At 38.4% G+C, this 27580-nt stretch overlaps 2 protein-coding genes across 6 annotated transcripts; both read right to left on the bottom strand.

Annotated features, from left to right (window-relative positions):
• Positions 1-7251: 7251 nt before the first annotated feature.
• Positions 7252-19415, bottom strand: LOC149398267 (disease resistance protein RPM1-like). Of its 5 annotated transcripts, XM_089614024.1 has the most exons (5): positions 18431-18497; positions 18293-18344; positions 18176-18213; positions 17887-18024; positions 7252-10242 (listed from the first exon to the last, which is right to left on the bottom strand). In XM_089614024.1, the coding sequence occupies exon 5, from the start codon at positions 10223-10225 to the stop codon at positions 7388-7390; it is 2838 nt and encodes a 945-aa protein (XP_089470150.1). In that variant the 5' UTR covers positions 10226-10242; positions 17887-18024; positions 18176-18213; positions 18293-18344; positions 18431-18497; the 3' UTR covers positions 7252-7387. The 5 variants fall into 5 exon arrangements, with proteins under 5 accessions (XP_089470150.1, XP_089470148.1, XP_089470149.1 ...); XM_089614022.1 differs by lacking the exons at positions 18176-18213; positions 18431-18497 and adding an exon at positions 19324-19415; XM_089614023.1 differs by lacking the exons at positions 18176-18213; positions 18431-18497 and adding an exon at positions 18508-18591.
• Positions 19416-20770: 1355 nt separating this feature from the next.
• LOC149398266 (uncharacterized) lies at positions 20771-25668 on the bottom strand. The gene is made up of 5 exons (XM_089614025.1): positions 25393-25668; positions 24510-24617; positions 24009-24125; positions 22767-22861; positions 20771-22404 (listed from the first exon to the last, which is right to left on the bottom strand). The coding sequence occupies exons 4-5, from the start codon at positions 22784-22786 to the stop codon at positions 22059-22061; spliced, it is 366 nt and encodes a 121-aa protein (XP_089470151.1). The 5' UTR covers positions 22787-22861; positions 24009-24125; positions 24510-24617; positions 25393-25668; the 3' UTR covers positions 20771-22058.
• Between the last annotated feature and the right edge of the window lie 1912 nt (positions 25669-27580).

The following is a 27580-nucleotide window of genomic DNA, read 5'->3' as shown; positions in this document are numbered from 1 at the left end:
AGGGTGAATTGTGTCTGAGTCTGGTAATATCAGTATTATCTGCGGCTGAGAGATTGCTTTGATCTGATGTGGGTTGTGTGGTTGTATCTGGCTGAGGTGTACATTCTGAGGATGAGTGAGTGTTGGTGGATTCAAAATCATGCTGATTGTCATTGTTCAAGTAAGTGTGTGTAGTATGTATTGGAAACAAGCTAGGACACATGGTAGTTTTACTGTTGATCAAGGACACATTTTGACTTTTCTGAGAAAACATAGACTCATATGGGAAATTTTGTTCATCAAAAAGAACAGACCTAGCAATGTAGACACGTTTGGAACTACTTAAACACCTGTAACCTTTATGAGAAGGACTGTAACCAATGAACACACACATAGCAGATTTGAATCTAAACTTGTTTGAGTTGTAGGGTTGTAAGTGAGGATAACAAGCACACCCAAAGACTTTGAGAAAATTATAATCAGGTTTTTGGCCAAAGAGAAGTTCATATGGGGATCTGAGATTGAGAGTTTTGGAAGGCATTCTGTTTATGGTGTAAGTGGCACTAACACAAGCATCCCACCAGAAAGAATATGGTAGTTTTGCTGTGGAAAGAAAGGTTAGAGCCAGCTCAGTGATATGTTGGTGCTTTCTTTCGGATTTACCATTTTGTTGGTGTGTGTGGGGACAAGGGTGTCTAAACACAATTCCTAGTTTTGTGAGAATAGGTTGTAAAGGTCTATATTCCCCTCCCCAGTCAGTTTGTAAGGCTTTGATTTTGGTGTTGAATTGTCTCTCAATATAGGCATTGAAACTGAGAAAAGCATTTTTGGTGTCAGATTTTGTTTTGAGAGGGTAAATCCAAGTGTATCTGGTAAAGTCATCAACGAAATGCACATAGTATCTGTAGCCTTCTAATGATGTATCAGGTGATGGTCCCCATAGGTCAGAGTGTATTAGATCAAAAGGTGCTTGTGTGTGTGTTGGTACAGGTGTAAAAGTAAACTGATGCATTTTGCCAATTGCACAATCAGGACAGAAAAAAGAGCTTTTTATTGAAACATTGTGTTTTACAGACTTGAGAATACATTTCATAACATCTACAGAGACATGTCCTAATCTTCTGTGCCAAGTGTTAGCATCAGACGTTTTTGACCTATTTGAAGACGTAGAACAGACTAGAGATTGTAGAAAAGTATCTTCAGTACAAGGTAAAGATTCAACACAAAGACCTTCATTTGACTCTTTTACATGACTACAACACACAGAGAAAAGTTGACCATTCAGACTTGAGACAAGTGCACTGAACTTGGGCTTGAGAGGAACTGATAACTTGGAGAGATCCAATTGATACAGTCCATCTCTAAGAACTGCAACCAGCAGTATTCTCATTGAAGCCAGGTCCTTGACAAGACATTTATCAGCATAAAATTCAATCAGCACATTGTTATCTTTAGTGAACTGAGAAATACTCAAAAGGTTCTTGGTGATGTTTGGTACGTGTAGGATATTTCTTAAAAGCAGGTTACTATGATTGACTTTCAGAGCTGAATCACCAATGTGCAATATAGGAAGTTTAGAACCATTACCTACTGTTAGCTTGTTTTTCCCATTGTAATCGCTTTGATTGGTGATGTTGTTTGCATCTGAAGTAACATGATTGGTGGCTCCACTGTCTAGATACCACTCTTGTGCTGCTTGTTCGTCTCCAACAGCAACCGTGTAGGCTTGATTTGATGCTGACGACGTGCTTTGATTCCCTGTGGTCTGTGGCTGTGGAGAAGAGCCACTGAAATGTACATCAAAGCGATGAAAACATTTCGTGACAAGATGACCAACTCTCCCACAAAGCTGACACACAGGACGATTGTTGGTGTTGCCCCTACCACGGCCACCGCGACCGCGACCACGACCTCCACGACCTCCACTTTGACCTCTTCCTCGTTGTGCAAAATGTGCTGATGGTGTCGAGAAGGAATCGGATCCAATTGCAGAGTTGAGAGAATCAATTCTCATCTCCTGAGATTGTAAGGCGAATTGTACCTCTGGCAGGGTAGGAGTGTCAGATCTGCTGGTGAGGTTGACCACGACGGACTCGTATTCAGCTCCGAGTCCTCCGAGAATGTAGAGAATCAAATCGTCGTCGTTGATTACTGATCCGGCACTGCTGAGATCATCAGCTATCGTTTTCATCTTGAGTATGAACTCGTTGATGCTGAGGCTTCCTTTCTTCGATGTCTGGAGTGCAAATCGGAGTTGCAGAACCCGAGCTTTCGACGTCGTTTGGAAGATCTGACAGAGCGTGGACCAGGCTGAAGCAGAGGTTACGCATCTGTTCACATGACCTAGCATACCTTCAGAGATGGAGGAGAACATCCAGCTGAGGGTGAATTGGTCATATCGGAGCCAAAGATAATACTCCGGATTTGGCGTTTGAGAGCTGACGCCATTGTTGACTGACTGGTGAAATTGAGGTGGACACGAGAGTGTACCAAGTAAGAAACCTTCAATTCCATGTGCTCTGGTTGTGGATAGTATCTGAGTACTCCAGAGGTGAAAATTGTTGCGATCCAAGCGGAGATTGAGCGGATTGATGTGCGGAACCACGCTCTGATACGCCTGGATTTGACTCGCGAGAGCTCGCAACTGAGGATCTGAGATCGGCGACTGAGGAGCGGCATTTTCCGATGACGCCATAGCCAAAAATCAATCGAGCTTAGAGCCTTGGCTCTGATACCATAACAGAAAGTAGAGAGAGAGAAGAGAGAAAGAGAGAGACGAGATTTGGGAATCTGTTTGACTGTTTGACTAACTGACTACCAATCATTCGTTGGTGATATAAATACAATTCTTGCAAACTCATCTCAGCCGTGCGTGTCTAACAAACTTATTCGAACGGCTGAGATTGAATGCTGACATGTACATACGAGTATTATCTAATAGGGAATATCACTAATTTGGCAGTTAGCTAGTTTTCTGTGTTTGACAGTAATAGCTAGTTTTATCTAGAAATTCGTTACCTACTTCGTCAAGCAAATCACTGATATTAACCATCCCAAGTTCTTTCGATCACCACAAACAAATCACATTCAAGCACAAACCTAGACTAATATACTAACCGAATCAAATTACCCAACTACATCACTCCCCTCCTACGTGTTTATGTGTTTAGGCGCCACACATGATTAGGATTAAGTAATAAGCACAAACATAAACACAAAGAGAGATATATTTATTCTATAAACAATCAAATCCAAAATAACAAGAAATTCAAAGTTTGAATCAAGATCGACTAAAGTTACCAAACAATCAGTAAGCCATTTTTGAAACTTAGATTTGGAAAGAACAAGAGAAGTTACCAAACGAAGTTTAGATGGTATATATATTTTCAATTTTTTTTGTTAGGTTTATGCTAAAAAAAAAAAAGAAAAACGTTTGTAGTGTTTGGAATACTATAGAATTCTTCTACACAAATTATGTCAACCAAGCCACTTGAAAACATTGGAATTATAACGAAATAGCCAAATATAATGACGTGACACTGAATTTTGTGATTCCGATTTTAACCTTTTTAATATTTTGGTAGTAAAAAAAATTGGTTAATTGTAATCCAATAAGAATATTAGGTGCTGGTTAGAGTTATTTATTTATTTAATTCCAAAATTTTAGTAAATGATTTTTCGATTGATTGAAATCCCCAAACATTTAAGTAAGTATATTCAAATTTGAAAGCATTTCACTGCTAGCTCATTCAATATTCACGCTCTTCTTCTATTTTTGGTATTATATTTTCAAAAAATTAGCAAAATAGCCAACTCAAACGGTGGGATTTGCTAAATAACCAAGGTTTTGTAAATATTAAATAAATAGCCACTCGGATGACGTGATCCAATTATATGTTTTTTCAATTCCGAAATCTGTCCTTTTAGAGTTTTGAATTCTGAAAATATTTTAAATTTGAATTTTTTAGGCTTTCCGGAACGTTAAATTTGAACTGACCGAATTTATGTGCGTACACGATTTAGTTGTTTAATTATTTCCTTATATGTAGCAACTGAATTAATGTGTTTGTGCATTGTTATTTTGTTTCCTTATATATTTGATTTTTATTCCTTATTTACTGTTTTGATTATTTCTTTACTTTTTAGTTTGATTTTCCTTAATAGTCGTTATATTGATCTTCCTTATTTACTCGGAATAAATCAGGTGTGTATTCTTTTATTTATTTTTTTTGTTGAAATTTTAGGCTATTTTCGTACCGGTTTTCATAAAATTACTATTGTATTTATGTATATTTACTATCACTATTATGTTGCAGTTAAGCTTTTTGAACGTCAATGGCTAAAAATCCATAATCCATTGCCAGGTGGTGTAAATAGAGAATGTAATCAACATGATTTACAAACTGTTTTTGGTAGACGGCGTTATTGTGAGCGCCTTATTTCTGACGGTAGTTATTTTTGTTCTCGCCATCGTGGTTGAGTCATATTAACCCTGTTTGTAGTATATACGTGTTAATATTCCAATTTCGTTAGATACAACAAAATCATAACTTGACATATTCAGCAGTAAATATATGGAAATATCTCCGTCACAACTTTTTAATTGACATTTTCGGCAGTAAATACACGTTTTAACAAAGAAACAATAACATCTAAAATACCTAGACATCATATTCCTTTTCAACAACATCACACCTAAGTCATTGATATCTACATACACACATTTTTCCTTTTAATTAGACTACAAGATGTATAACTTGTCCACTAGTAAATATACACAAGTCATTGACATATTATACAGTAAATATATAAATCTTTATCCCAGAGGAAGATGACTAACACAGAATCCACGTTTTCCGAAAATCGAACCCAAAAACCCAGATTTATCTTTCCATTTTGTGTAAATCTTTGTCGGAAATTAGTAAATACTAGTTAAAATAACAAGAACATCTACATTTGCATACCACATATATTTGCTGCTGCCGAAATCGTTCGTCGGAGATGTTGGACAGGGGTTTTCGTCGGGGAAGAAACCAGAGGTTTTTTTTTGGAGCTTTTTTTTTCTTAAACGAGAGATAATGGATGGAGCAGTTATGAATATGATTTAATTACCTTGATTCTCGGAAATCATGATTTCCCTGGATTTTTTTTAATATTAATAAGAAATGGGGAATGGGTGGGGAAAATTATTTGGGCATTTTAGTAAACTTTGACGAGTAATTAAATACTGCTGGCTATTGTGGGGGTATAAAAATTTAAACATTCAAATATTATTTTAGATGGGCTTTGGCCCGATTGAAACCAATGATCCATTTGAAGAACGGCCCACGATATCAATTATGGACCTGTGGCTCGCTCTCAACAGATCAGCCCAAGCCCAGCGACATTTCCTGGCTCAGTGAAGGACGCCAGTTCGACCACGACTCGAAGGATCAGTCAAAGAGTAGACTGTGCCGCGAAGACCGGATCTCGGACGATTACGACTCGGCGAGGAGTGTGGATCGAGGAACACGTGTCTTCGACCTGAAGATTCCATCTCGCCTATAAATAGAAGAGGAGAGGACGATTTTGGCACGCAAGCTCTTATTCTCAGTTTTTGACATTCTATATTGTATTCTTACGTTTATTGCATTGAGCTCGACCTGTTGAGTTCGTCACCTCGCCCGTTTGTAACCTTCTCTATATCAATAAAATTAATTAATATTCGTAATATTATTATAGCTCTTTATTATTAAATCGTTTCTTATACGACGTCTTTCCAAACCCCTATAAAAATATTTTATAATTTCATTCTTCATTAGTGATTGTTGATCGATCCGAAAATCGACATCAACAGCTATTTACTTAATATTTATAAAACCTTGGCTACTTAACAATATCTGAGGTTTGAGTTGACTATTTTGCTAAATTACCCTTATATTTTTGTTGATTCCACCGTTGCCTATTAACATTTAGTCACACAATTTTAAATGTCACGCTTTATTTTCTATATACGACATAAACCGACATACACTACTCTGATAATGATGCTTAATTTAGTGATTGACCTTTCATGAAATTTTTCAATTTGTGAAACTACTCTCACAAAATTTTGCATTTCGTTACACTATAGTCACGAAATAAGAAAATGTCACGCATCAGAATGAGTAGATCGATCAATCTACAACCTCATCACTGTCGCCTCCTCTGCCGAAGATAACTCCTTTACTCCCTCAATCATCTTCCGTCTCTTCAGTGCCGCCTCATCTCTCTTTTCAACCCCTAACTCGTTCATCTTTTTTTCCTTGAGCCTCTCCCACATCTTGGTCGCGACCGCATCTTCTAATAAGCACTGTCAAAGAGCTCTAGTGTCTTGGTGAAACTACTCGGTCTTCCTCGTATTTTCTGCATTGACCTCATCGTAGATGGCGCGGAGCTGGGCAGCCACGACCTTGTTCTCGGGGGACTCGTCCAACAAGATTCTCCATGACAACCTCTTCTCCAAGCACCGACAAGTTTGAATTTGTGTTTGACATCTCAAAGAGCATCATAACCTTACTATCGACAGTGGCAAGTTCCATCGGGAATGGCGATGGCTGATTTTGGCCCACACGGATCGGAGAGAGAGAGAGAGAGAGAGAGAGAGAGAGCAAAATTAGGGTAAAAAGAATTCCATTGGGGGGGGGGGGGGGGGGTGTTGAAAAAAAGAATTAGGGGAGCACACATTTAAAAGAATTATATAAAATTGAGTAAAAATTATAATAATTTTATAATAATTTTAGGGTAAAAATTGTAATTTTAAAAAATTGAGGGGGGATTGAACCCCCTGGGCCCTACACAGCTCCGCCCATGGGCATCGGCACGTTCGGATCATCACAAGTTAAATGCAGAAGAGAGATTTGGGAGAGAGCAAAATAAAAGACTAGATTTTTACTATCGCAATTGACGAGATGATAAAATAAATAAAATAATATAACGAGAAGGAATAGATAGTCCTACCAATAAAAGGCTACAAGAGTAAACTACAGACATTTTTCATAAACTTCAAATAGCGCTAATAGTAACCTCAATTGCTTTCTTTTTCATAAAATATATATTGCTAATAGTAAGTTTGTCCAGCACAACTTCGTTTATAATTAGTTTGGTTAATAATATCTCATCAAATGAATATACTACAGAAACCTGAATACAAACCATCTCTAAGTTTTCTCAAGCACCAAAACAAATATCAAAGGATAGAATATATATATATATATATATATATATATATATATATATATATATATATTATATATATATATATATAATCCACACCAACAAAAGAATAAAAAGGACTCTTGGGTAAGAGAACATCTTCAGAGCAACGTTGCACCAGAGCAAGTTGAATAAAAGTTTTTCATATAAAGAACTCTTCTGCAATGAATCAATCCTAGCGAGAGCTTTTCGAGCAGCAAATATTGAGAGTGTCGGAATCACGAAGCTTTGTGACTCGGTAACCATCTTTGTACGTCTTCCACAGCGTGATGGACGATGCGTGCATGATTTTTGGATAATCCGAGCCTCCCTCTGGCCTTATCGTCGACACAAACACGTCGGACATGTTTATGAATCTCAATGTTTTCAGGTTGGTCAGGTGTTCGATTCCGACGGGCAATCGCTCCATCGGGCTGTCCCCAATGAGCAACACCTCGAGACTGCTCAACGATCCGCTCTCCATCTCCACAGCCTCGCACCCGGCCAATTTTGACAGCACGAGAACCTTGAGTTTCTCAAAACAGCCTTCTCCGAACCGCAACGATCCTCTGTTGTACGCGTTGTGAAGGAAAAGCCTCTGCAGATTGGGCAGGCTGTTGATGGACTTAAGCGGGTCGTCTTGAAAGTTTGAATTGCATAGCCGCAACTCCAACAGATTATGAAGCTTCGGAACCCAATACGGAATCCTTGAAAGCGGCCCCGCCAGGGCAAGGAAGCGAAGAGACGTTGGAGGAGATGAGACAGATTCTACGTCCAACACAACGTCGTTTCTTATCGACTTCAGCGACAAGAGATCGAGATGTTCCATCTTTGAAATCGATGTGCAAAGGGCTCTTCCGGTTTCAGGGGTAAGCCTCGACGCGGAAAACAGTCTTAGATGCCTCAAATTCGCTAGCTCGTTGATAGCCATGATGTCTTCGTAGGCATCAATATTATCCAGTGTCTGAAGATCTTTCCAAACCCCAATCCCGCGCGGTGTCTTAAGCCCATGAAGAGAGGTTTGTCTAAACCTGACTACGTTTCTGTCCCAATATTGATTTACATAATGTCTCATGTTTGGAAGCCTATTACACTGAAAAGGAAGATCTCGAACAGCCGTGTCTAAGAGGTCTAGGGTTTGCAAATTTTTTAATTTAGCTATACTCTTCGGGAGCACCTTCACGTCTGTTTTTTGCAAGCCCAAGTACTTCAAGTGAAACAACTTCCCGACTTCTTCCGGAAGAGAATCAAGAGGCGCATTTTGAAACTCTAAAACCCTCAAGAGCTTGAACTTCTTAACCAGAGAAACGACAAAAGAGCTCGTCAACTTGTCGTCATTGTTGACATTGAACACGAAGACCGAACGTACCGTCGAGTCCGCTACGATTCGGTGAGCGTTGTTCTCACCGCCGTGTATTGATAATCGGCGATATTTCACCTTGAAGTTCTTGTTCTTTCCATCCAATATTTGACAAAACCCTAAATCGTCGACCTTCGATAGTATTACCTCGCGCATCACGTCGTGAACCTTGCACATCCTGAAATACGGATTGCATTCCAAATGCGAGACTTCGACTAGGTTTCGGTGGATGAGCTCGTCTAAGTACTCTTTTGCAACGTCTTCGAGTGTCTTATTGCCTTGCTGCTTCACAAAACCCTCCGCGATCCACAAGCTGTACAGCCTCGCTTCCGAAATCAAGTAGTCCTCGGGAAAGATACCAAAATAGAGAAAGCAAGGTTTGAGATGGTGAGGCAGATCGTCGTAACTGAGCGAGAGGATCTTCACGATGCTGGCTAGTTGTCCATTATTCTCAAACTCGCAGCTCATATTCTTGAGCATCATCCTCCATTCCGATGCAACCTTCTCTTTTGTCGCCATCAGGCAAGCGATGGCGGTGATTACAAGTGGAAGGCCTTGGCATTTGTTGACGATTTTGCGAGCAAAATTGTATAAGTCATTAGGACAATTTGGGCCTGAGTGTTTAGATTGGAATGCCTTTTTGCAGAACAAGCTCCAAGCTGTGTCCATGGACATTGGCTCTAGTCTGACGACAACGTCACAAGCAGCGGCAACGGCGATTGCATGATTTCGTGTGGTTACAACCACTCTGCTTCTCTCACTATTTCCTGGAAGAGCGTGTTTGATGATCTTCCAAAACTCTTCGTCCCAAACATCATCGAAAACAACGACATACCTCTTTGTCTTAAGGTATGACTTCAAAGATTTGATCAAATCTGAGACATTCTCTGATGTTCCCTTGCCCAATTCGGAATCAATACAGATTTGCTTAGTCATATTTTCTAGAAGTTTCTTCGGGTTATACGACTGAGACACTGTGATCCAGGCCCGACATTCAAAGCTCTTCCTGACTGTTTCGTTCTCGTAGACTTGATTTGCGAGAGTGGTCTTTCCAATGCCCCCCGAACCAACCAACGCAATCATGGCTCGTTCAGATTTTCCGCCAACCAATGCGATCTTTAGCTCATCGAGGCTCGATTCGATCCCCACGACCTCATCTTCCTCAATGAAAATCGAGTCGAATCGGGGGTCGTACTTTTCAGCATTAATTTGTCCCGAGCCGATGGTTTTCCCGCCGGATCCCTCATCTAAGGAAGACTGGAATCGGTATCGATCGCTCCTCTCCTTGATTTCACGCAATGAAGACTTGATATCTCGAGCCTTTGAGGCCACTCTACGCCGCTCTCTCATATTCTTGATAAGGCGACGGAACTTGTGAAGAAATTGAATGAGTCCTCTGTGATCACACTCTGGAGAAACGTGTCTAACATACTCATCGACGACGTCTTCAATGCGATTGGCCTCTTCCCGAACTTGTTTTACCCAGATGCTGACACCTTCTTTGGTGATGTCTCTCGCGGCCTTTGCCTCGGCATCTTTCAGGAAACACTTTATGCTTTCGAGTTCGTTTTTCAGGCTCTCGATGTCTCTATGGACTCCTTCCAACAACTTGGCTTCTTGAACCAACAACTCAGCCAGCTTTTCGGTGACACGGCCCACTACAACCTCTGCCATTCCCAGCTATCAATCCCCTAACACAAAGATAATTTGAAAATTAATTGTAAGGAATAACTAGGCATACTAACATCGTAGTATTAAAGAAGATGTTTTATTTCAATAATGTTTTTTCTATAGAATGGATTTAAACAATATTTATTAATTCTGGATTAACCATTTTCAGCTTTTTTTTTTGAAGTAGTTTATTCTGCGAATTCCAAGAATTTACCTTTTCTATTACATTTAAAAATATAATAAGTTACAAATAGGGATACAACCTGGCTAACATGGTATTTATTCTAGACTCTTATCTTTGTAATTATTTAGTTAGCCTACGCGGTTACAGCTCTATTAGCACGGAAATTAAATAATGACTACTCTCTCTTCTCTCTCTAAATCTATTATGTCTTTTATGAATATGTTGAGATTTACGTGTATTCTATATATTAAACTTCGACACATCTAGAGTCTGATCCGCATTAGTGAGTTTTGTGAAATTGCCACATCTATTACAATTTCAATAATATTTTCCAATAATCCACTAAAAACTAATTTTGGTCAAAAATACTACTTGACTTTACGTGGAAATCCCAAAATATCCTTTACTTTAATATTCCTTACATTTTGATCAAAAATCAAAACTCAATTAATATTTATCTTTATTAATTATTTTTTCATTTAATTGATTTTATTTCTCTTTCTCTCTCTCTAATCGAGTTTATTCAAAATCTCACCCTCACCGATTTCTCAAAATAAATATAAATATTAATTGTTTTGGATTTTGATCACAATGTAAGGAATATTAAAGTGAAATGTATTTTGGGTTTTCCACATAAAGTCAAGTAGTATTTTTGGCCAAAATTATGTTTTAGTGGATTATTGGGAAATGTTATTGAAATGGTGGTAGATATAACAATTTCTCTTTTGTCTTGTGTTTAACTCAGCACAGTTAGTTGAGTTTCTTATTTTTGTTGAGGCAGTTGTAATGTCAAATCACTTGGGTTAATGTGAATATTCATCTCCCAATTTCCCCGCCCTCACTCCCCCTCTCTCTCTCTCTCATCAAATTCTTGCTCGAGCATCGATATGGTATATGCGCGCGACTTCAATTCCGCCACTGTTGTTTTTACTTCTCGAGTTGTTGACTCAGCTTCTTCCCCTACCTGAATTTGTATTGTTAATTGTTGGCTTATTTTTTTAGGTGCAAGCTTGTTAGGAAAGATGTCGTGCAACATGTTGTATATTATGCTGAGACATCTTGTCCTTGCTCGCTGGTATGTATTTCTGGCAAATTTCCAGTTTTTCCAGGATGTTTTGTGAAGGACTTTCTACATTGGGTCTATGCGCGTGTATGAGTAAGGAAACCCTAGATTGACTTCCAGAGATATGGATTACTATAAAAGCCGTGCGCTCCTCCCTTAGTAGTTATGACGCATTGATCTTACTTTAGAGTTTCTGGACATGCACGATCGGCGGACTGGAAAGCTAATTGTTTGATTAATGTGGTGTAATTCTCTAAACACATATTCTGATTCATTGAGTATTGGAGAATTGTGGTGGGTGCTGTAATCGCGTGATTGCTTATTCACATACGTTGATTTTGAGATCTACTAAACACACGAGAGAGTGTTTGAGAGTGGAAGTGAGGGGAACTCGGATTCAAGGGGAACCTGAGTTGAAATTCACGGGTAGTATTAGGAAAAAAACGCATTGAAGCAGAGATTGTTCAAATAAGTCCATTGTTATACCTGTATTACTTTTCATATAGTGAATTTCCTTTCCACTACCGACCTTCAGAGTAGGTGACGTTGCACCGAACTGGGTTACCATATCTTGTGTCATTTCTTTTACGCACTATTTGTTATTTATCCATTTATTGCATCAGTTCAGGTTGACGCATACATTGACATTACATTGTGTACAACATCTTGACACTATCTAAACAGGTCTAAACATAATTTCAATTTGTTTCAGAGTGGACACTCAAAGTCTTGAGTGGTTTCCATGTCTCGTTGACCTTTTCTGCTTGCGATGGGTACTACCAGGGAAGGAATTTCTATCAATCGTCCACCGGTGCTCGACGAGACGAGTTATGGGTACTGGAAAGCTCAAATGTGTGCCTTTCTCAAATCTATTGATAGAAGGACCTGGAAAGCCTTGATTACTAGCTAGATTGCTCCTACTATGAAAGATGATGAAGGTGTTATTGTTACCAAACCTAAAAAGGATTGAAATTCTGCTGAAGATGAAGCTGTTCTTGGTAATTCTTGTGCTCTTAATGCTATATACAACGATGTTGATAAGAATATATTTAGGCTCATAAACACTTGTAAGAGTGCCAAGGAGGCATGGGATACTCTTGAAGTTGCTCATGAAGGGACTTCAAAAGTCCGTGGCCAACGTCTTCAGCTTTTCACTACCAAGTTTGAAGGAATAAATATGTATGAAGAAGAAACTATTTTTTGAATTCAATGTGCGTATCTATGACATTGCTAATGAGTCCATCTATCTCGGTGCTCATATGAGTGATGATAATCTTGTTCGGAAGATTCTAAGATCTCTTCCTGAAAGATTCAACACGAAAGTCACTGCTATAAAAGAAGTACATGATCTCTCACAGAAGAAAGGTGATGAGCTAATTGGGTCTCTTTTGACCTATGAAATGTTCCCAAAGCTGAAAAAAAAAACAAGAGATTGACACTCAAGCACTCTATTACTGAACACAGAGAGCAGGTATGTTCTGAAACTAATGATGATGTTACCTATGCTATTGCTATGCTGGCCAAGAATTTTGACAGGATTATGAGAAGGGTTGAAAGAAGATATGGACGAAATGTCTCACCTGTTGTCAGAGGCAATTTTCCATAACAATAGTATCATAAAGGTGGAAACTCTCAGCGAACATGTCGTGATGGTGAAAAATTCAACTCTTATAGTTCCTTCAAACTTTTGGTATAGTTTCCTATCATGGCAACATGTATAAAGGAATTCAATGCTGAGAATGTGAAAGTTATGAGCATATTCAGAAAAAATGTCCTAATTTTATGAAGAAACAGAAAAAAGTTACAATGCCACCCTGTCTGATGACGAATTTGAGAAAAGTGATTCTTGCAGGCTGGAGTCATACTCATCATCACTCCAGTTCACAACATAGGACTTGTTGTTTTTCTTCAAGGTATTTGCACATTCTACACTGGATTCCCTTCGATCTCTCTCCACGGTTATCTTGGCTAGCGTCATAAAATTTTTTCCTTCTCTGAATGTTATTGCCTCGACTATTCTGCATATTTGATGTAGATTTCTGCCCTTGATCTATATCTCTCTAGTTGACCTTCTTCATGAATCTGCTAAAATTCTCGGCAAGGTTGGCAATCTGCTCTGACATGTCATCATCGTCTTCAGCTTCTGAGAATACTTTAGCTTTGAGACCCACACATTTGTTCTTGTTCTTTGGCTCATTCACTTTCAGATTCATCTCAAAGGTTCCCAGAGATCCTGTCAAATCATCAAGTCTCATGGCCTTCACATCGTGAGTTTCTTCTACAACAAACACCTTTATATTGAATCGTTCTGAAAGAGATCTCAGCATTTTGCTAACAAGCTTTTCATCGTTATAGGTTCTCCCAAAGCAAAAGATTAATTAGAGATATCATAAATTCTAGCACTGAATTCAACAATAGTTTCATCTTTCATCATATTAAGATTCCCGAGCCTGATGGTTAGCATCTGGAGACGTTGAGATATGATTATCTGTACCCTCATGAGCAACTTGCAGAATATCCCATGCTTCCTTAGAAATTTTGCAATTAGAGATCAACATGAATATATTCTCATCTATAGCAAAAAAATATGGCATTCATAGCTCTCGAATTTCCCATGACATCTCTTTGTTGATATGCGGACCACTTATCTTGCATCAACATGGTCGTTGTTCCCTTATCATCAGTGACCAAGGGAGCAGGAGCAGTCCAACCCTTCTCAACAGCCATCCATGCTTTTTCATCAATCGCCTTCAAAAAAAGCTTTTACACTAGTACAAAAAATAGCATTGGGTGCGACTTTTTTCGCAACTAAAAGTCAAAAGTCGCACCTAATGATACCTTTAGGTGCGACTTTGGGTGCGACTTTTCCGCACCCGAAAGTCCGCACCTAAAAGTCTTGGGTGCAAAAAGTCGCACCCAAAAGTCTTGACTTTCGGGTGCGACTTTCCGCACCTAAAAAGTCACCAAAAATAAAAAAAAAATGGCTACAATTATCCACAGCCATACGGCCAGAGAATACACACACGGCCAAATCCAAAACCGAAACCAAATCATCCACAAATCCGAAAATAATCCATCATCAACTAAATCCAGCAACAAATCACTTCAACACATCACAAAAAAGACCGAAATCCCAAAAATCAATACCCAAAACATACGGCCAAGTAACACCCAAGAAACTACACGACCAAAACAAACTCAAATCCACAGGAATAATCTAAAAATCTCATTTCACAATTTCGAGTCCAATTCTAATCATAATTCTAGCGCAAATCGAGTCTAATGCATATAGAAAATCAGGAACCAAACCACAAAGATAAAAGCCCTAACTTAACTTAACCCTAATTCTTTGAATTCCAACCTGGGTGAGAGATTCTCACCTCGTTTTTGGTGGATTTGAACTCTCTAGCACTAACCCTCTCCTTCACTAGCGTCCTCTCTAGCTCGCGGCGACTCGCACTTACCAGTAGTGGCTCTTCTCCCAGGCCAAGACGCGCGCGCGGGCTTGGTGGTGGAGTTGCTGGCCGAGCGCAAGCGAAGAAGAAGAATAATGGAAGAGATGGTGGTTGTTGCAGCCGAATATGGGCTGTTCTTGTTGTTGAAATTTTTTTTCCTCTTTGTTCTTGCAGGTGAGGCGTGCGGCAATGGAGAAGGAGAAGAAAAAGAGAAGAGAAGGAAATAAGAAGAGGGAATGAGGAAAAATGAAAAAAGACCGCTCAAAATTTTATACAAAAGAGGGGAAAAAGACCGCTTAAAACATTTGGATTTTTGGGTGCAACTTTGGTAACCTTGATTTTTAGGTGCGACTTTGTCGCACCCAAAGGTATTAATGAACTTTTGGGTGCGACTTTTCGCACCCAAATATTAAAAAAAATCAGCGAAATTTTTTAGTTGCTTCAATGTCTTTTGGATGCGACTTTTCGCACCCGAAAGTCTTTTTTGGTGCGACTTTTAGGTGCGAAAAGTCATCCGCACCGAAAGATTGTATTTGTAGTAGTGTTATCCGTGCCTTCCATTATACATAGTTTGGTCCTTCCAAGAGTGGAGGTTGGCCGATACTCTGTCCCTCCTTCATGTTCATCTCAAAACACACGTTAGCAGACACAGATAGATAACACTCTGTATATTGAGTGACCCGCTCTGATACTAATTCAATTGCTTAACGTGTACTGAGAAGGTTGTTCAACTTTTTTGGTGGAACTACTTGTTGAACAACTTATTGATTTTAGCAAGATTAATTAAGTCGACAATTAAACAATCAATCAAATAGAAAGAATAAAGGACATGCGAAATTGGTAACCCTGTTCGGTATAAACAACTTACTCAGGAGGACTAATATGTCCAGTTGTGAAAAGCGATCCACTATCTCAATAATCAAAGCTACATGACTTAGGTTTGTAGACTCACTCTCAAACTCCTAGCTTCTTTGACTTCTCCAATGGATGGCAATCTGAGATCCCATCATACTAGAGACTCCCTCTCTTTTTTACGCGACTCTTCCTCCCGAAGATCGCATGATCCTCTCTCGAAGATCTTCTCAACGTATCAACGCAAGTCACGCACTCACAAATTCTGTACGAATCTTGGACAACAGGAGCAAGTTTCTTGAGCCAATTGTCGATGAAATCTTCTAGCAAAGAGACTTGTTCAAGATTAAGGTCGACGTTGATTGACTAAAACGTGTCAATTGACCTAATAAAACCCTAGGGGGGTTCCACGAATTAGAACAATCTGGAAACCAAATCCGATCATATCTCTATGATTTTTGGAACTAAAAGTGCAATATTTTTAGTTCAATCGGCACTGGAGAAAATTGACGAAAGTACCGCGGGTCTTGAACTTGGTTGAACAACTTCTTGCAGCTTCGACTTGAACAATTGTTACAATTTGTTTTTCCAAACTAAAACATATGCCACTGAGGATCCAACAGATTTTCTAAACACTTTTTCTTTTTTCTGCTTAAATCTTGTTTGACCTAGATTTGTTTGCGACATATTCAATGCGACGAGTCAAATCCAAAATTCGGTCAACCTACAATAAGTTGAAATTTTTTCCATGTGGTTAAGTGACGAAAATAAGAGGGACCAATAAAGGCCGCTAAAAATTTTGTGAAAAAATTGATGCGACTTTGTCTCATTCAAATCCCAGTTAGACTTTTGGATGCAACATGTCGCACCCAAAACATAAAAATTCAACTTAAAGTCAAAGTTTTTTTTGGTGAATCTCGGTGATGCTTTTGGATACGACATGTCGCATCCAAAAGCATTTTAGATGCGACATGTCTTATCCAAAGGCTATCCGCACCCAAAAGTCTATTTTGTAGTAGTGTCTTAGAATAGAAAGCTAGCTCGGTTAGATAAATATGCTTTATTAGAAAGACTTGTTTAAGGAAGTGTATGTGGACTTTCCTCTTGGATATATAGCATCAAGGGGACTTCATTGCTCATCTAGTTAGACGCTCACGCTAGTATGGATTCTACATAAGTCAATATGTGCACTCAAACATGTCTCTAGATAGTGGAATATATAATTCACACACACTATAGTCATGTTTAGTTTCTTATAATCGATATAAGATAGATTGTTCTCTTTTCGCAAGAGGTTCATGCCCCACTTAGGTGTGTATGTTGATGACATAATAGCGGCTGGCCTTGATCCAGCAATTATCTTGAAAGTCGAGAAATTCCTCAAGCCTAAATTCAAGCTCAAGGACCTGGATGACTTAAAATGTTTTCTTAGTTTGAAAATTGAAAGATCTTCATCTGGTATAGCTGTATCTTAGGGTAATACGCTCTACTACTTAATGGTTTTGAAAGTTCTGGATCTTAATCTAGCATAAACCTTCATTGGGGACTCTCTCATTGCTTGGAAGTTAAAGAAGCAGAGAGTTGTCTCACATTGCTCTGCTTAAGTTGAGTAGCCTTAATATATCTAGCAAGTGAAGTAGTTCAACAGTCCTACAAGCTGGCCATCTGCTATGTATTGTGATAATCAGGCAGCAGTTCACATAGCTTTTTTCATGAGAGAACAAAGTACATCAAGATTGATTGCCACTTTGTCCTAGATAAATTGAAATATAGAGTTTAGAAATCAATATCGATTCTAACACAACATCAGCTTGCTAACATTTTCATGAAGCCACTCATTTAACATGTTTTTCGAATGTCACTATCTAAGATGATCGATAAATTTTAAAAATTAGAAGATGACCAACTTTCTTGTTTATGAACATTTACAGTTTAATATATTTAAAATTTTTATAAGTAAATTTTTTCCAGTAACTCGTTAGTATTTAAGATTTAACGCTAGTATTTACATTTTGAAATATGTAGTTTATAATTTTTTTTTTTTAAATAGTAGATAAGTCTAATTAGAATGGTATATTTTAAAATTTCAACATTTCTAAAATGTTCATACCTACTCGAACAAGGGTTGTATGATACCGATCGACAACCGAATTCACATTTCTATATCGGTGTTGGAATGACAGTCGAACATCAGACGTATTCTGAAAATCGTATTGGAGTAGGTCACTCTTCAAGCAGGTGCGAGCTCCTAAGAATTAAAGAGAAAATATCAAAGAATTTACGTGATAAAATTAAAGAGAGGACAGTTTCACTATATGATTTTCATAATAATACAGTCATACAATTAATAACTGCTTGAGCAATTGACTGACTGCAATTAGAATGTGTTTTTTAAATACCTAACTGGTTAGGGTGTAACAAATATAGCCTTCTTGTCCTAAAAGAAAACCCTAGATCAGAATCTGAGTTCATGTAATCAAATGATTTGCTAGGAAAGAAGAAGATAAGAGAAATACCCAATGATTATAACTCGACTGCGTAATGATCTTTGCAGGCTTTGATAACTTACTGAATAAATAAATAAAAAGAGCTCATCAGTTCACATAGTAGCAACAAAGCTTCACTGTAAAAGAATAACCAAAATCAACATGTACCATGACAATAATGGAAATGATAACTAGTAGGATAAGACCAACAATAACTTTATTTTTAAAGCAGTCACAATATATACCCATGCTGTGTTGATCATATTTACCAGTAGGGACCCCTACTAGTAATGTACCGATCAAAATTCTAGCCTTTGGATTTGATGGTCAAGCTGGATTTTTATATATATATATATATATATATATATATATATATATATATATATAATGTTTGTTTGTAATGGGAAACAATATTTGAAACTATCAAAAAGTATTTTTAGTCGTGATATCTGACACAAGTTACGAACATATATTTACCAAAACTTATCATAGTGTTGCATCTCAAAACTAATTAACAATGAGTGCATTAATCTGATTTCCTAAATTCAAATGTTTTAGACGAGCAGGGAAGGAAAGATTAGGGGAGATAATAGAATTAAGGAATAGTTTTCTAATTTTTTATTCATCTTTTTATTTCTTTTTGGGTAACAAAAGGTGCATAGATAAAAGATAGAAAGTATATCTGAAAAAACAGAGATGATAAACAGCTAAGCAAGGAAAAGACGGTGATATATCTTTTACTAGTGGCAGACAAGATTGAAATATAGGTAGGGAAAAGTTTAGATCGTTAAGAAAGTGTTTATGTCGTTTATGAGGCAATGGGCCAAAGAAGAGAAAAATTCAAAATAAAGAGGGAAAAAAAAAGGCCAGGAAGACCAAGATTCCAATGTACGCGGCAGATCACAATAATTTGATGTAAAAACGATCATATGAGTCCTTACAAATGATGCATTTCGATCACAGAGATATATCTTTATTAAATTATACATAAACGACACTGTCGTTTCGCTTGAAGGGTGTAAAATGTATTATGAAGAATATATACTAGAATTTACACATACCTCGGTTGGTTGAGATGTCCTGAGTTCGAACCCCATCAGCTACATAAATACATGTCCCTTACAGCTTAATGTCTCTGTACTAAATCACGTAATCGGGTAATTTAGCAAAGTACCCAAACCTAACTTTATAGATTGTTAAATAGCCAAAGTTTTGTAAATAATTAGTAAATAGCCAGCACCAATTAAGTAGTCGTCCAAAATTACTAGAATGCCAAAAAAAAATTTCCGTCCATTCGCCCATTTAATGATGAAGGAAAAAAAAAGAAATCAGAAAATTTATAGTCCCGAGATTCTAGGTTATTAAACATCTTCATTAACCGCTAGATCACATACTCGGTCAAAAGAAAAAAATAGCTTTAAAAAAAACTCTCAAAGAAAAAGAAAAATCTTTGTCTCTCCTCCGACGAAATCCAGTCCACCATCTCCAACCTCCGTTTTCAGCTGCATCGACTCTCTCAGGTATGGATTTGTAGATGTTCTTGATAGTTTTACAAGTATTTACTAATTTTAGAACGAGAATTACACAAAAAGTGGAAAGATAACTTGGGTTTTTTGGATTCGATTTTTGAAAACATTTATTTTGTGTTAATCATCTTCCTCGTCGATAAAGATTCATGTATTGTAAATGGATATTAATATTCGTATACAACTTATTCATAATCCTAGATTTTTTTTTTCCATAAACCCTAGAAATTTCAGACGAGATTTGGAGGTTCGGGTTGTAAATGGCTTGATGTGTGTTTGTATATTTACATATATTTACTGCATAATATGTCTAGTTCTGAATTTGTTATAGCTAAATTGGAATATTAACACGTATTTACTACAAAAGACGCTCAACCACGATGACGACAACGAAAATAGTTGCCGTCAGAAATAGAAGCTCATAATAACGCCGTCTACTGAAAACAGTTTGTAAATCATTTTGATTACATTCTGTATTTACACCGCCTGACAATGGGTTATGGTTTTCAAACTATTGACGTTCAAAAAGTTTCACTGCAACATAACATCGACAGTAAATATACGTAAATACAAAAGTAATTTTATGTAAACCGGTGCGAGAATAGACTAAAAAAAAAAGAATACACCAGCTGAGTCATTCAGAGAAAACCCAAACATCTCGAGGATCAGTGATATTTTCAGACGTGTGAATGATTTTCGGCCATCAAATTATAAAGTAAAAAAATAATTAGAATAGTAAAAAAAGGAATAAAGAAAAAAAATATAAGGAAACCAATCAACAAATAGTCAACCACGTTTAAATAGTTGCTACAAATAAGGAACTACCCTAAAAATCCCTCATATCTGTTCACACGCTCAAATTCGTTATAAAAATAAAACTTCCGGAAATACAAAACAATTCAAAATTCAAAAAATTTCAGAATTTAAATTTTTAAAACGGCAAAGTTTAGAAAAAACAAGTAATTGGGCCACGTCATCCGAGTGACTATTTACTTAATATTTACAAAACATTGGCTATTTAGCAATCTATAAAGTTTGAGTTGGCTATTTTGCAAATTTTTTGTAAAATAAATTATTGGGCAAGTTATTTTTATTCAAGATTTTGTTTCTCTCTATCCTGGTTTTACCTTGTTCCCGAATAAGGATTTTCAAGGTTTTTGAAATAAAATTTAAATTACCAGCCTTGTATGTTAAACTTACTATTAAGGTAGGTTTTTTTTTCATCTATTGAATATATTTTGATGATTGCATTTGTCATGTTCAGTAAACTTTCATAGGCCTTTAGTATGTCATTTCACGAATTCTACTTCCCGATTCTCGTAGTTCATGTGAAAAAAGTTCTTTTTTAAAAAAGAAAAAAAAATTTAAAATGATCAGAATAGTAAATTTACTTACCAAATTCGGATAGAAATTCCATATTATTGCCTACCCACTCTAGATTCTCTAAGGATTGGGATAATCGTTTTGTCAGATTCGTTTTTTTTTTATATATTTTCAGGTGATTTAGATCATTCTCTAATTATATGTAATCGTAGTGGTGGTATTCAATTTCTCACTTTTTATTTTTATGGATTATTTACAACAATGCCCTTTGAACTCCTGCACGAGTAACACTATGTCCCCTCGATTTAAAAATCGTACACAGCCAACCTTAAAATCTTGCATCGTAGCAAACTTAGGCCTTCTGTCACATATTCTTGATGGACGTTGGGTGTGTGATCACGTTTTTAGCACCTGACAAAGGAAAGTATCAAAATGCCCCTATCGTTAAAGAGGAATTAAAAAAAACCTTATATAGTTGATCTTCTTCTTCAATCTTCTTCTTGGAACTCGTCTACAACTAGAGTCTTCGAGAGAGACAAATACTTCCGGCAAGAGTTGTTTTGGCAGAGAGAGCAAGCGGTGCAGAGTTCCCAGCACTCGACGCTGTGATCGTCTTCTCTGATCTTACAGAAGTGTCGAGAATCGGCGGAGAGGGAAACGAATCGGGTTTTGATCGGCGGGTTGTTGTTTCCGTTGACTATTTTGCCGAAGCTAGTCAACTCTCCGATGAGCTCCGAAATGGCGCAAAGAGAGGATTTGGAAGCGGCGAGCGAAGAGTGATGAGATTTCGTTCGGGATTTTCATACCGCCAGAGTTCAGTCCAAAGAAAAGCAGACCGTCGTCTCTTGTATCGCCGCAGGTGAATCCGTATCCGGCGACGATGTTCTTGAAGGTCATGGTTTGGTTCAGTGTCAGGGTTTCGGTGGTGATTTGGTTTAGGGTTTTGACTATTTTCCAACAGTCAACGTTGCCATAATTGTTCTCGGACTAGTACGGCCCTTTGATCGCACACAAGTGGGACTTCCAGCAGCGATGGCGGAGTACGCAGTGGCTCTGAACTCCTGAGGGACGAGGAGATCGTCGGAGGCTTCGGTACGGGGTCCAGCAGAACTCTTGAGAGGTGTTCGACGAAATGCCGCAGAGAAAACCTTCACTGCCGGAGAGTGCGAACATGGCGGGGATTTCGCCGAGGTTTTGATCGGGGTCCAGCAAAACGCCTGAGACATTTTCGACGACACCGCTGAAAGCTTCTCTCTCCTTGGACATCTCCGCCGCCACCAACGGAGGAAGCCACTGTAATATACAAACTTTTGTAATGCTCGATTTGTGAAGTTGAATAAATAAATAAAATCGACAAAAGGAATTTCTCGAAGGAACGAGAAAACTATCGAGAATGGAAAATTAAAGATATTAAGGTCGATAAGGTTTTAGAATATTTTCACATATTTAAGAAGGATTGTTGTCACGACCGGCGAGCAAAAGCTCGCCCACGAGCCGCGACCGATCGACTCTCATATTAAACAATAGATCATAATACTTTTATATATTAAAATAGTTTGCGAAAATTCGGGGAAATTTTTCGCTTTTATAACTTAGAGTCTTATAGCGACTCCTATACAAATATATTCCGGAACGTTTTAACAGAAGACACTAACCCCCGATTAAGAAACCCCATAGCCCATAGGTCAAGACAGTACGCGCTCGGTCTCGGTCTTCAATCTCGTTTCCCGCTTACAAGCTTTTCCCTTATCTACATTACCAAGGGTCATAAAACTATGAGTCGATTGACTCAGTAAGTGGGAGTCTATCTATAAAGTAAAACGACTAATGCCATGTGACGTGCAAACAAATACACAAGAATGCAGAATGATTGCTAGATATAACTAGAACATAACATTAGAGCATGACTGACGCGTGATATCGCACTCTATCTATTCACTTGTCGTTCTGCAAGATCGTACATCCTCTTCTGCTACGATCTCCACAATGACAATAAGCCAGCCTCAGACCTCGAGCAGCAGTCTTACGGCGGCTTGGGTGTTTTAAGATTGTCTGGGATCCACTAGTGGTACCATCTTCATCTGACGTCGGCGCATGTGTGCCCCCTTGGCACGACAATGAGTTCACTCGAGGCAACTGCTCATTGCTGAATGAGTTCACTCTAGGCGACTGCCCATTACCATCGGGTTCGCTCGTGGCGACTGCCCGTCATCATTGGGTTCGCTCGAGGCGTCTTCCCTTTTATCATCGGGTTCGCTCGTGGCGACTGCCCGTTCATCATCGGGTTCGCTCGTGGCGACTGCCCGTTCATCATCGGGTTCTCTCGTGGCGACTGCCCGTTATCGTTGGGTTCTCCCCAGTTTTGAGTACTCAACGCCATACAGACCACCTTGGTCTGCCACAAATACAAGTCGTTGACTTGTGGGTACCACTGACAACCGTTCAATTAAAGTTCGGGTACTCTGCAGCACGCAGAGTACACACTCATACTACTACAGGAGAGCATCTCGGGATAAACCCCGAAGGAATTAATGTTTCTCTTTCATGCTCGTTAAGTGATTTAGAAAGAAGATTCGGGATGTGACTCCCGGTACTTCCACACTTGGTTCGAATCCAAGAGTTTGACTTATGCTCTCCCATCACCCTTGATCTAACCTATCCACTATGGTTAGCAGAGGGATTTAACAAAACAAGATAACACCGTGGTTGGTTCAAGTTAGCGTTTGAACCTTACGGGCAAAACTCGAACTAAATTTTCAAGCAAGAGTGGCCGAAGCCTTAACTTTCATGTTTATTCATTTTAGGGCTTTCACCTACTCTTGTTTACTAGCAAATAAATGCACAAACAAACAGGGTTATTCCCTTGGTAAGTAGTTGACTTATGTCTCCACACTTACCTGGAAAAGATCGTCTGAAAACTTGTTGACTTCCGAAGTTTCCTTGCTTTTCACGCTTCCCGAGACTCTACACATCCTGAAGCGTCAACACGTCATGAAGCGTCGAGAAACTAAAACCTGAAGTTGAAATCTCGTTAGTCAATGATTCGGGAGAAGCTGACGAGCTTAAGGTTCGTTATCGGGATTCACTGCGAGTCGGTTCAGGGGTTCGAGAATTTAATTCACTTATTTCTCGGGTTTTCGGAATTTAAACTTATTCAAGACTCGTGCGAGTTCGTACCAGAGAACGAGTACGAAATAAAATCCAAATCATTATTTAACGAGTCTTAAATAAATTAAATGAATAATCCGAAAAATCATACAAACCGAGAATTCTGAATCAATTAACCAGAATTTAAATTCTCGAACATTCTTAAATAAATAATTAATAATCCTTGAATATAAATCTCAAATTCAAAATTAAGACTCGAGTCTAACGCTATAAAGCGATAAACGACTCACGAGTGAGATCGAGCTTTAAAAACTTTTCTTAATTCTCTATTTTTTTTCCGGCTTCGACGTGTTCAGTTCTGCCGGCTCTCGCTCGATTCCCTCCGATCTGTGACTGAGCTGTGAAACAAAAATGAATATCGAGTCAATTTACAAATCCAACTCCCGACTCGACTTATCGATCCTCTAACTACTTAATTCCCAAGTCTAACAACTCGTCACAAAACTCGTCACAAAGCTCCCAAACTTGTCAATAAATTCACATTTCAATCTCAAAATCGAGCTAACAAAAACCGAGCCCACATATCACAAATCTCAAGTCATTTATCACCCATTCCAAACTCAATTTCACAAATCAAAACCCGATTAAACATTTCAATTCTTAAATCCACTTTCCAAATCAGTCAACTAACCACACAGCCAAAGTGACTAAACCCAACAAAACAGTCACAACACCGTCAAAGCCACACCATGGCTCACGGCCAAAACACACAACCAAACCAAATAATTTCAAACCCTCAAAACAAACCCACACACAGCCAGGTTAGAAATCTCAAAGAAAATTCGTCCAAAATTCAAACAGCCACTTCTAATCAAATCCCAAGCTTTAAACAGGTTCATAAACGTCTCAAAGACCTCAAATGAAACGCAGAAATTCAAAAGCCCCAATTATCAACGTCCAAAACCATAGACTATGAAATTTTCGGCCAATTTCATATCAAAACCAAGAAATCCGAAATCAATTCATAAACCCAAGCTACAACCATCACTAAACGAGTTCAATGAACAATTAGAACCAATCAATTTCTCAGAAATCATTCACGAACTCAAAACCCCCAAAAACTGAAACCAAGAACCCTAGAGCTCACAAATCCATTCGGGTTCGATTTCTTACCAAGATTTCCGTGAGTTTGGACTCCTCGGCGAGCTCTTTCTCTTTCCCGGCGTCTCTTTCTCGGGCGGTGGCCACGGCGAGCTCGCGGCGGTGTTGCTCCCTCGACTGGTGCGCACGGTGGACGAGGGTGGTTCGGCTGGTGATGGCGCACGAAGAAGAAAGGAAGGAGAAGAGAGACACGAGATGGTGCTGGGGATGGTGGTCGGCAAGAGTGCAGATCCAAGCTAACCCAATTTTTTTTCTTTTCCTTGTGTCTGCAAATGAGCGCGCGCGAAGAACAGAAGGAGAGGAGAAGAAAGAAAGAAGAAGAAAGAGAAAGAGAGAGAGAGTGAAATGATGAGGTGGCTGAGAAAGAGAGATGGAGAGTGGAATAAGTGGTCATGTGGCACTCTCTCGTCACGCCACATGTGCACAGGTGGTCCACTCAAATTTTGACACGCCTCTCCTAAAACGACCCCATTCTCTATTTTTCTTTCAATCTCGTCCTTCAGAATGTTGCACGTAAGTCCTTTTAAAACTAAAATCTCACAATCCTGTCCTTAATTAATTAAAAATAATCTTGAAAAATAACCGAGAAAATTATTATTATTTCCCGTTATTTTGAATATATTTAAGGGATCTCGGAATTTATTTTTACTCTTGAGATTTTTAAATCTCCGAGTACGTTCCAAATAATAATATTGAATTACTCGAATATTCTCATTCCGAAATTTCATCGACCTTAAATATTATCATTTTCCAAGATATTTAAAATTTAAGGACGTCTCACATGCAACAAGAATTTGAAATAAAACTCGTCTATTTTATTCAAATTCACAAGTCGAGCGTTTACAAAAGTTTATACATTACAATTGTGGAAGTGAAAATAAATTCTAAACGATCTTAATTAATTTTTATGTTTTAAAGGAATTCGAAAGAAAATTATTGGACTAATTTTCTCATTATATTTTCCATCTCTCGAGAAAAGAAAAAAAAAAGAATTATGTGCTACAAGGATTAAGGACTTAATTGTAATGTTTTCGGGACCCATTTGAAATAAAAATGAGAAAAAGGGTTTAAAGTGTAAATAAGAGGATAAGCTTAACCATTACACGTCATCAAGGGGCTGGAGTTTTCTTCAAGTGATTAATATCACACGGCCAAATGTAACACGCAAGCAGGAAAAGAAAGAAAGAAAAGAAGAAAGAAGAAATAGAGGAAAAAAAAAAGGAAAACCTTCGATTTTATTTATTTGAGTCTCGATTATCGATCGTGATTTTGTTTTGGGGCTGAGAAATTTAATGTTGTATCGGTTATGTTAGGAAATGAAGAGTGACGGGAACGGACCAGGACGACATGTGAGAATTGACGAGGAATTAAAGACAACCCTCGGTCTCAATTAACCGACGTGCTAATTCTTTTGAGGAGCGCACGAGGACAAGTAGTGCGATTTGAAGCGTCGAGGCCATAAAGTCAAGCAGTTTGACTATTCTATGTAAGTGAGGAGACATAAGTCAACTACTTACCAAGGGAATAACCTTGTTTGTTTGTGCATTTATTTGTTAGTAAACAAGAGTAGGAAAAGCCTTAAAAGACACGAACACCAAAGATTAAGGCTTCGGCCACTCTTTATGGAAAACTTAGTTCGGGTTTTACCCGTAGGTTCAAATGCTAACTTGAACCAGCCACGTTGTTATTTGTTGTAGCTAGATCCCTCTACTAACCATAGGGATAGGTTAGATAAGAGGTGTCAGGAGAGCAGAAACGGACTCTCGGATTCGAACCGAGGGTAGAAGTACCAGGAGTCACGTCCTGAGTCTTCAAACTAAAACACTTAACGAGCATGAAAGGGAAACCATAATTCTTTCGGGATTTAACCCGAGACGCTCTCCTGTATATACTTAGTTGTGTACTTTATACGCTAGAGTACCCAAAGATTAAAAACGTTGTCGGTGGTACCTACAAGTCAATGACTTGTATGAAGCGGATTTAAAAATCCGTGTGCTGAGTACTCTTTACGCAATGGGTGAAGGTCGCGATTCGCGAGCTCATTGCGAGGCTGGAGACTCGACGGTAGCTGATGCAAGCACTGTATGGCGGAATGGGTGAAGGTCGCGATTCGCGAGCTCATTGCCGTCAGAGCCCAGTAGCGCTGACGTCATAATAAAAAGAAAATGGTACCACTAGTGGATCCTAGACAAAACGAAAA

The sequence above is a fragment of the Urtica dioica genome, chromosome 5, assembly GCF_054948205.1.
Source record: "Urtica dioica subsp. dioica isolate 48M chromosome 5, U.dioica_male_clone48M_v1_H2, whole genome shotgun sequence".
Classification (NCBI taxonomy): domain Eukaryota; kingdom Viridiplantae; phylum Streptophyta; class Magnoliopsida; order Rosales; family Urticaceae; genus Urtica; species Urtica dioica.
Note: the sequence above shows the minus strand (reverse complement) of the source record. Positions and strands in the feature narration are given on the sequence as shown.

Excerpts from the sequence above, each read along its gene's own strand:
- LOC149398267 (XM_089614022.1), bottom strand. The coding sequence starts at position 10,225 with ATGGCAGAGGTTGTAGTGGGCCGTGTCACCGAAAAGCTGGCTGAGTTG.
- LOC149398266 (XM_089614025.1), bottom strand. The coding sequence starts at position 22,786 with ATGGGGTTTCTTAATCGGGG. Across the intron at positions 22,405-22,766 it reads ATGGGGTTTCTTAATCGGGG|TGGCTTCCTCCGTTGGTGGC; the intron begins GTTAGTGTCTTC and ends TGTATATTACAG.